Source organism: Oncorhynchus gorbuscha, linkage group LG01 (assembly GCF_021184085.1).
Source record: "Oncorhynchus gorbuscha isolate QuinsamMale2020 ecotype Even-year linkage group LG01, OgorEven_v1.0, whole genome shotgun sequence".
Lineage (NCBI taxonomy): Eukaryota > Metazoa > Chordata > Actinopteri > Salmoniformes > Salmonidae > Oncorhynchus > Oncorhynchus gorbuscha.
In genome coordinates, this window is record NC_060173.1 from 107,189,014 (window position 1) to 107,199,658 (window position 10,645).

General features: G+C 42.5%; 1 protein-coding gene across 2 annotated transcripts in view; it reads right to left on the reverse strand.

Moving 5' to 3' along the window:
• Window positions 1–9,441, reverse strand: part of LOC124029959 (transmembrane protein 163-like) — a 120,983-nt gene extending 111,542 nt beyond the window's left edge. The window contains exon 1 of one of the 2 annotated variants that reach the window (XM_046341565.1): window positions 9,086–9,441. In XM_046341565.1, the coding sequence (XP_046197521.1) occupies window positions 9,086–9,269 (184 nt within the window). In that variant the 5' untranslated portion in view covers window positions 9,270–9,441. Of the gene's footprint in view, window positions 1–9,082 lie in introns of both variants that reach the window. The other variant, XM_046341518.1, reaches the window with a different exon arrangement.
• Between the last annotated feature and the right edge of the window lie 1,204 nt (window positions 9,442–10,645).

Sequence of the window (10,645 nt, forward strand, 5' to 3'; positions counted from 1 at the left end):
ATACACACTGACCGACAGGAGATCGTAACTACAGACATCATAATGGAAGAAAACTACATGGAACCCCTCCTCTCATTGTACTCTCATCCTCGTCTCTCTGACGACCAACTGACATAATCAATCATTTTTTTGTGTAACAGTCACATCCACAAGAGGAAAAGGGTGAAATTCCCTAGGGGGACAATAGTAGTGAAATATTTACCAGCTCATATCTCATTCCCTTTACTCGTTGATTTGAGTTCAGTGGAAGGCAGGAATGTTATGAGGACCACACAGATCTGACAACTTGTTGACCTCTGACCTGAAATCAGCTTGTAAAGCTGTGTCTCAGCAGCATTAGTTCTTCTAAACGGAAATCAAAGGGAATCACATGTTCAAGTGTCCTCAGGGGTGAGTCTCAAGCCAAGTCAGTCAGGAGTGAAAGTCAAATTCAAAATCCCCCTCATCCTGCATGGTCTTTAGGTCAGCTTTAAGAAGAGTAGGCTAGTTGGTGGTCGAGAGTCACATGGCCCAGCTCCATACAGTTCTTATAGGATAGAGTTAACAACAGCTCTCTCTCTTTCTGTGTGTGTGTGTGTGTGTGTGTGTGTGTGTGTGTGTGTGTGTGTGTGTGTGTGTGTGTGTGTGTGTGTGTGTGTGTGTGTGTGTGTGTGTGTGTGTGTGTGTGTGTGTGTGTGTGTGTGTGTGTGTGTGTGTGTGTGTGTGTGTGTGTGTAGGGAGGTTGTTGGGCACATGCTTCCACTGCTGATCCTAGATGTGGATCATGTGAGTTGAACAAAGTTGCATTCTTCCCTGATGTGCTCTTACTCACTTCCTCTACACACACACACACACACACACACACACACACACACACACACACACACACACACACACACACGCACGCACGCACGCGCACGCACGCACGCGCACGCACGCGCGCGCACGCACGCACGCACGCACGCACACACACACACACACACACACACACACACACACACACACACACACACAACATAGATACTGACCCTACATTTGATGATAAACTGCATACATTGGATGATTCATACTTTCTTCTTCTCAGAATTATAGAGGGTAAAGATCACAGTATGTAGGCTGGCTACAAAGTAGAACCATATAGTGTTCTTCGGTTTGTCCCCATAGGGCAGAGGTCAGCAACAGGGGACTCGTGGGCCACAACTTTCTTTGACCCGCCCAATGTTTTTATATAAGAAATCTGTCCCCAAGTATTCCCACAAATAAAAAATGTAATAAAAACATGTACATTAGCGAGCATGTCTCAATATAATCAAGGTATATGAAATGATTGTTATTTTCATATACATTCTCTTTTTGGGCTTCGTTGTGGTCAATTTGCAGTGTACAAATTATTCTCATTATTTTCCGGCCCCCCACCATTTTGCTACGACAAAAATCGGTCCACGGCTGAATCTAGTTGCCTACCTCTGCCAAAAGGGAACCCTTTTCGGTGCTAGGTAGAACACTTTGCAGATGGTTCCATCTAGAACCCTCTATGAAGGGTTATTCATTGAGCCGTCTGTAAATGGTTTTAACCAGAGCCCTCTATAAAGGGTTCAACCAAGAACCCTTTCATCCTCTAAAGGTTCTACCTAGAGCCGGAAGGTCGGAAACTCCAGGTTTACATCAGGCCTGCAAGTCACATTATGCTGGCTTGCAAAGTGATGTGTGATTCCTATTGGAATCCAGCCAGAGTGAGGTTATCCAACAACTGGAACTTTTAATCACCTGCAACCTCCATTCAGATGAAATGCCAGGGTAGGGATATATTGATTATTGAGACAACCTACATGATGTAAACTGGATTGATTGATCTTATGCTACACAAAGATAAATAACTAGGTATTGTAACGTCTGCTTCCAACTCACAATCTCAAACACGTAGATCCCCTGAACGCAGCTCACTCTCCAGATCCCAATCATCTGAATTCTGATCTACTGTTCACACACCTGCATGTCATTATCACACACTATTTTAGTTAAATTATTTGCACCCCATCATTGTGAGGTATTGTTTGTTTTGTGACCACTATTCGGAGCTCTGTTTTTCCGTAATCTTCCTGTGTATGATAGTTTTTGCCTGCCTCATTAACTACACCATTTGCCTATTCCCTGCCTGTACTTAAGCCTATCTGATTTCCTGTTATCAACCTACGTTACTAGCCTTTTCCCTGCCTGTACTGTTGCCTTTTGGACACCCTGTGTATGACCTCTTGCCTGCCCCTGGACCCAGATACCTGCCTCCTCCTTTTGGACCCCCTGTGTATGACCTCTTGCCTGCCCCTGGACCCAGATACCTGCCTCCTCCTTTTGGACCCCCTGTGTATGACCTCTTGCCTGCCCCTGGACCCAGATACCTGCCTCCTCCTTTTGGACCCCCTGTGTATGACCTCTTGCCTGCCCCTGGACCCAGATACCTGCCTCCTCCTTTTGGACCCCCTGTGTATGACCTCTTGCCTGCCCCTGGACCCAGATACCTGCCTCCTCCTTTTGGACCCCCTGTGTATGACCTCTTGCCTGCCCCTGGACCCAGATACCTGCCTCCTCCTGTGGTCCTTGAACAATAAACACCTGCTGCGCCCTGCACTTGAAACCAGCTCTCTGTCTCCCATCGTGTTCATTGCAGAAACCATACAATACACTGCTGGTTCACTCAGACTGCATTCTAATATTCTATTCTCTGCTCAATAAAATCACAGAAAATACTCATTTGAAAGAAAGAAATAATGACAAAGATACAATGCATTCGGAAAGTATTCAGACCCCTTGACACTTTCCACATTTTGTTATATTACAGCCTTATTCTAAAATGGATTAAATAAATAAAAATCCTCATCAATCTACACATAATACCCCATAATGACAAAGTAATAACTGTTTTTTAGAAATGTTTAGAAATGTATATAATCCAAAAATACCTTCTTCACATAAGTATTCAGACGCTTTGCTTTGAGACTCAAAATTAGTCTCAGGTGCATCCTGCTTCCATTGATCATCCTTGGGATGTTTCTACAACTTGATTGGTAAATTCAATTGGTTGGACATAACTTGGAAAGGCACACCCCTGTCTATATAAGGTGTCAGAGCAAAAACCAAGCCATGAGGTCGAAGGAATTGTCCGTAAAGCTCAGCGACGGGATTGTGTCGAGGCACAGCTCTGTGTACCAAAACAATTCTGCAGCATTGAAGGTCCCCTGAAACACAGAGTTCTCCATCCTTCTTAAATGGAAGAAGTTTGGAAACACCAACACTCTTGCTAGAGCTGGTCACGCTGCCAAACTGAGCAACCGGGGAGAAAAGCCTTGGTCAGCGAGATGACCATGAAGCTTATGGTCACTCTGACAGAACTACAGAGTTCCTCTGTGGAGATGGGAGAACCTTCCAGAAGGACAACCATCTCTGCAGCACTCCACCAATCAGGCTTTTATGGTAGAGTGGCCAGGCGGAAGCCACTTCTCAGTAAAAGGAACATGACTGCCCACTTGGACTCTCAGACCATGAGAAACAAGATTGAACTCTTTGGCCTGAATGTCAAGCGTCATGTTTGGAGAAAACCTGCCACCATCCCTACGGTGAAGCACGGTTGTGGCAGCTTCATGCTGTGGAGATGTTTTTCAGCGGCAGGGACTGGGAGACGAGCCAGGATCGAGGGAAAGATGAACGGAACATAGCACAGAGAGATACTTGATGAAAACCTGCTCCAGAGCGCTCAGGACCTCAGCCTGGGGCGAAGGTTTCCAACAGGACAACAACACTAAGCACACAGCCAAGACAATGCAGGAGTTGCTTCGGGACAAGTCTCTGAATTTCCTTGAGTGGTCCACCCAGAGCCCACACTTGAACCCAATCGAACATCTCTGGAGAGACCTGAAAATAGCTGTGCAGCGACGCTCCCCATCCAACCTGAGAGATCTTGAGAGGATCTGCAGAGAAGAATAAAATAAACTTCCCAAATACAGGTGTGCCAAGCTTGTAGCGTCATACCCAAGACGACTCAAGGCTGTAATCGCTGCCAAAGGTGCTTCAACAAAGTATTGAGTAAAGGGTCTGAATACTTATGTAAATGTGATATTTTCCATTTTTTTTAAATACATTTGCAAACATTTCTGAAAACCTGTTTTTGCCTTGTCATTATGGGGTAGTGTGTGTAGATTGATGGTGGGGGGGAACAAATAATCCATTTTAGAAAAAGGTTGTAACGTAACAACATGTGGAAAAATTCAAGGGTTCTGATTACTTTCCGAATGCACTGAATATACTATGTCAGTACTGTATACGTAAAAATCATTAAGGCAATACGAGATACATGCACAAATATTCCCATATGGGTACAGTTTAAAACATTCTCACACATATTTTTAAATTGACCAGATTATTCTAAGTTTAAACAGTGAGGTAAACACTCATGGTCAGGCACTATTTAAAAGAAAGAAAAAACATACTATCAAAAATCTCATTCAGATTCAGAAGGGTTGTATGTAAAACCCTTCTTTCCTTCCAAAGAATCATCATCAAAGAACCCTTTCTTCAAAAAAATGTTCTTAGGATGAAAAAGGTTTTAGTTAGAACTCCTTGCCTTCCAAAGAACCCTCGTTTTAAGAGTGTGTTTAATTCATCCCATAGAAATACATGAATTGTCAATCCATGCTGGTTTTGTGGATTAACTAGATTCCCTCACTACATGTTCATAATATTCAACATACTCAAATTGGAAGTAATTCCAATTTTCGCCCTCTAATGAATATGTGATTAGATTCCCATGGCACTCTAGGCTATGACTGTAATCTCTCTAATAGAATGTTAATACATTTTCTGAAAAAACCCATAGAACCCTCCCTTTTATAAGGGCACGTTGGCATTTTTCATCATGAATCTTGTTCTGGAGGCAGCTCTGCAGTGGTCACTAGCTAGCATAGCCACAAAGTCATCAAATCTTACCCACACTGCCATCAAATCTTACCCACACTGCCATCAAATCTTACCCACACTGCCATCAAATCTTAACCACACTGCCATCAAATCTTACCCACACTGCCATCAAATCTTACCCACACTGCCATCAAATCTTACCCACACTGCCATCAAATCTTACCCACACTGCCATCAAATCTTACCCACACTGCCATCAAATCTTACCCACACTGCCATCAAATCTTACCCACACTGCCATCAAATCTTACCCACACTGCCATCAAATCTTACCCACACTGCCATCAAATCTTACCCACACTGCCATCAAATCTGCCATCAAATCTTACCCACACTGCCATCAAATCTTACCCACACTGCCATCAAATCTTACCCACACTGCCATCAAATCTTACCCACACTGCCATCAAATCTTACCCACACTGCCATCAAATCTTACCCACACTGCCATCAAATCTTACCCACACTGCCATCAAATCTTAACCACACTGCCATCAAATCTTACCCACACTGCCATCAAATCTTACCCACACTGCTAACCCTAATGCCTAAACCTAACCTTAAATTAGACAACAACAACAAAAAAATGCATTTTTACATTATAGCCAATTTTGACTTTGCAGCTGGCCTATCTAAATAAAGACTTGCCTAGTTAAGTAAAGGTTAAATAAAAATAAAATCTAAGGGGAACTCGCTCAGTGCTGCCACAAGGACAAGACTAAAGACAGTAAACGTGAACCTGTTTTAAAAGGTGGTTCCAACATAATCTCAATTAACTCTGACATTCCACTCCTCCGCACCGTCTCCTATATTGCCAGCTGTCAATTAAAAACACATCAATTATTCAAAGCACTGAATTGATTGGTTGGGGTGATTCCAGGTAACACATGATATTACAGATGGGGGGGGGGGGGCGACGACTCGGAAACCTCATGTTAAAGCTATGAGAAGCAGAGAGGCACAGTTGTAGACACAGGCACAGAGATGTTACATCCAATGTGTACTGTATATCTGTAGTGAACAACATGTACAGCTCTAACAATCTGTGCCATAAAGCTATAGTCTCCTCTCTAGCCCTACTTCTGAAACTATGTATTCAGCCTTAACAGGCATATTCAAACGACTGCAGTTCTGAAAGGCAGCGAGGCTACAGTCTTGTATGTAAATGGGGTTGAGATGGAGGCAGCATATGTGGAGGGAGTGGTGGTGGGGGTATGGGGCTCTACTGTTTTAATGCAAACCGTTCAAAAACATTTCCTCCTTGATGTCCCTCTGTCTCTCTCATCTCTTTCCAGTTGGTATGTTTCAGACTCATCCCTATGGGCAACGAGCATCATTAAGGCTCTCTAACACATTGCCTGGGCCTCATTAGAGAGCTTCAGCACCTACACTCTTAGAAAAAAAGCTTCCAAAGGAGTTATTCAGCTGTCCTCCATTTGAGTTCCATTTAAAACCCTCTGTGGAAAGGGTTCTACATGGAACCCAAAAGGGTTCTACCTGGAACCCAAAAGGCTTATTCAAAAGGTTATCCTATGGGAACCACCGAAGAACCATTTTAGGTTACATATATCGCCATTTTTTTCTGAGTGTACAATCCTCCTACATAATCTCTTTAGTTACCATCTCATTACATCTGCTCTGGTCACCCTATGACAGAGGCCTCAGTTGGGTATAGCTGGGCTAAACCATAGCTCAAGACCAAAAATGTAAGCTACATATAGGAAGACTAAAATCATTCCAATGCCGATTAAAATGCAACGATGTCGCTCTCGCTGCTGGTGATTCCCTGATCCACCTCTACGCAGACGACACCATTCTGTATACCTCTGACCCTTCTTTGGACACTGTGTTAACTAACCGCCAGATGAGCTTCTATGCCATTTACAGATTCTTACAGTCATTGTGCATACATTCTACGTATGGGTGGTCCCGGGGATCGAACCCACTACCCTGGCATTACTGCTCTACCAACTGCTCTTAAATGCAAGTTAAACTAAAAGCATGTTCTTCAACCGATCGCTGCCCGCACCTGCCCGCCCGTCCAGCATCACTACTCTGGACGGTTATGATTTAGAATATGTGGACAACTACAAATACCTAGGTGTCTGATTAGACTGTATACTCTCCTTCCAGACTCACATTAAACATCTCCAATCCAAAGTTACATCTAGAATCGGCTTCCTAGATCTCAACAAAGCATCCTTCACTCATGCTGCCAAACATACCCTCATAAAACTGACCATCCTACAGATCCTCGACTTTGGCGATGTCAATTACAAAATAGCCTCCAACACTCTACTCAACAAATTGGACGCAGTCTGTAACACTGCCATTCGTTTTGTCACCAATGCCCCATACACTACCCACCACTGCGACTTGTATGCTCTCGTTGGCTGGCCCTCGCTTCATACTCGTCGCCAAACCCACTGGCTCCAGGTAATCTACAAGTCTCTGCTAGGTAAAGCCCTGCCTTTTCTCAGCTCCCTGGTCACCATAGCAGCACCCACCAATAGCACACGCTCCAACAGGTATATCTCACTGGTCACCCCCAAAGCCAATGCTATATTGTAATTACTTCGCCATCATGGCCTATTTATTGCCTTACCTCTCGTATCCTACCTCATTTGCACATTCTGTATATAGATTTTTCTACTGTATTATTGATTGTACGTTTGTTTATTCCATGTGTTGGGATGTTATGACTGGGGTCTTGGTCATATCCATGTTGGGATGTTATGACTGGGGTCTTGGTTATATCCATGTTGAGATGTTATGACTGGGGTCTTGGTTATATCCATGTTGGGATGTTATGATAGGGGTCTTGGTCATATCCATGTTGGGATGTTATGATAGGGTTCTTGGTTATATCCATGTTGAGATGTTATGATAGGGTTCTTGGTCATATCCATGTTGAGATGTTATGATAGGGTTCTTGGTCATATCCATGTTGAGATGTTATGATAGGGTTCTTGGTCATATCCATGTTGAGATGTTATGATAGGGTTCTTGGTTATATCCATGTTGAGATGTTATGACTGGGGTTCTTGGTTATATCCATGTTGAGATGTTATGATAGGGTTCTTGGTTATATCCATGTTGAGATGTTATGACTGGGGTCTTGGTTATATCCATGTTGAGATGTTATGATAGGGGTCTTGGTTATATCCATGTTGAGATGTTATGATAGGGTTCTTGGTTATATCCATGTTGAGATGTTATGACTGGGGTCTTGGTTATATCCATGTTGAGATGTTATGATAGGGGTCTTGGTTATATCCATGTTGGGATGTTATGATAGGGTTCTTGGTTATATCCATGTTGGGATGTTATGATAGGGGTCTTGGTTATATCCATGTTGGGATGTTATGATAGGGGTCTTGGTTATATCTATGTTGGGATGTTATGATAGGGGTCTTGGTTATATCTATGTTGGGATGTTATACTGTTATACTGTATAACATAGGTTATGTATAGGCCTTATGTCAAACCTTAGTAAAGGTAAATCTGTCTCCCTCCATTTCCATTTAGCATGACCTGTGTGTGTGTGTGTGTGTGTGTGTGTGTGTGTGTGTGTGTGTGTGTGTGTGTGTGTGTGTGTGTGTGTGTGTGTGTGTGTGTGTGTGTGTGTGTGTGTGTGTGTGTGTGTGTGTGTGTGTGTGTGTGTGTGTGACAGACAAAACTTCTGAATATTGAGGGCATTTTCATAACCACTGCATCTTACCTCTCTCTAAAAAAAAATTAACACATTGAATTCAGGCTCAAAATGTACATTCATTTTTGTATTGTTTGATAACCTCTACAAATCCACATAAGAGTTTTGGTGATCTTCCGGAAGAAATAACCTAGATAATGTCAGACACAACATCTTGACAATAAGAGTGCTCTATAGAGACAGTGATGCTTGCCTATTATTTATCTCCAATTGCTTTGCCAAATTGACATGTCTCTGATGTTAAGCAGGTAAGTTATTATAGCAACACATTAATAATTTATCAAATTAATAATTTATCAAATTAATAATTTATCAAATCCACTTTCCAGATGCTATAAATAAACTCCAGAAGCGCCCATCAATCACGTCAAGGTGAGGATTTACTTTTACAACAATAAAGTTTGTAATCCCTGAATTACTTACTACCTTGACCATCAACGCTGTCGGTGATTCTCATCTCTTGGTCCCGGTCCATATTAAAAGGATCGTCTTGACTCGGTATTTTGGATAGATTCGCATTAGACGCGCACCCGCCGTTCCGTACGGCCGAAGGGTCCACGATTGTGGGATCCGGGACAGGGAATGAATCTTGTGTCATTGGGTCAGTCATGGTTGTTTACTTATAAGTCAAAAGTCCTCGGGAAAAAAATAACTCACACCGGAGTTACAAATGCAGCCATCCAGGGCGCGAATGACGCCGGTGTTGACAGGACGAAGTGCAGACAGCGACGACTAGATGAGAGATAAACGCAATCTCCACAGCATCAGCAGCAACAGACCCCTTACGGCCACACCCCTCTCTCTCCACTCTCTCTGACGACGAGATTTCGCACGATAGAGGGAACTGCAGTGAGAAGATTTATAAAGGTTCATTTGCTCAGATTCATAAATGGGTTCATTTGCTTGAGTCTTGTAATATAGATCTGATTATTATCGACATGCAGTTGCTATAAAGACACAAGGCTGCCATTTGATGATCAATTGTCGACTTTTGACGCGACAACTTTTCTACCCCTCCCCCGAAATCCTTCCATCACACGCAACCATGCGCAGAATGCAAGAACATAGCTCGAAAACACCCAACTGTCAATCAATTCCTGGATTTCGATACCATAAACAATTTATTTAATTTCTTTCTGTAAAACAACGGTATGATATGTTATGTTTGATATGGTTACATAAGACAGAAGGTTACTTATGCCAAGGTCAGGGAGTTGGGTCTGCATATAACATGAATGTCTAGCAACCCAAAGGTTACATTTTTTAATCACACCATGGACACCTTTAGCATTTTAACTAATCATCTACTTTGCAACTATTTAATACTTTATAGCTACTTTGCAACTACTTAGCCTGTTAGCTAAAACCCCTCCCCTAATCATAAACCCGAACCCAAAGACCTAACCTTAACCATAACATAACCCTAGCTAGCTAATGTTAGCCACCTAGCTAACGTGACCCAAAATTGTAATTTGTAACATATATGAAATGGACAATGAACATCCAAGAATGAATACATACCATACAAAACGTAACATGTCATACTAAAATGGAAATGGAGGGAGGCAGATTTACCTTATGTTATGTGGAGCCATGAGTCCATGTTGCAGCCGTTTATCTGGTCCTAAGAGTAATAGGTCTAACTTCAATAAGGAATGAAATGGGATGGGATTTGTTCACACATTTTATTCAATGAGTCCACAGGTTGGTGCAAAATGCACAGGGCAGAACACATGATATCTCTAATGCAGCCATGTTGTTTAACAGCACTGTTGTAAACATGTCTGTATAATAAACTAGCATACTCTCTCTGGTTCAACCAATCAACACAAAAATAGGTTTTGTTTTTGCAACTTATAGGCTATCCAATAGCCTAAGTCATTTGACCATTTTCTATACTACTGCATGTGTCTGTAATACATTGGATCGAAAATGAGGCTCGTAGTATAACCTGCTGATTCAGCATGTTTTTGTAATGCAGGACCT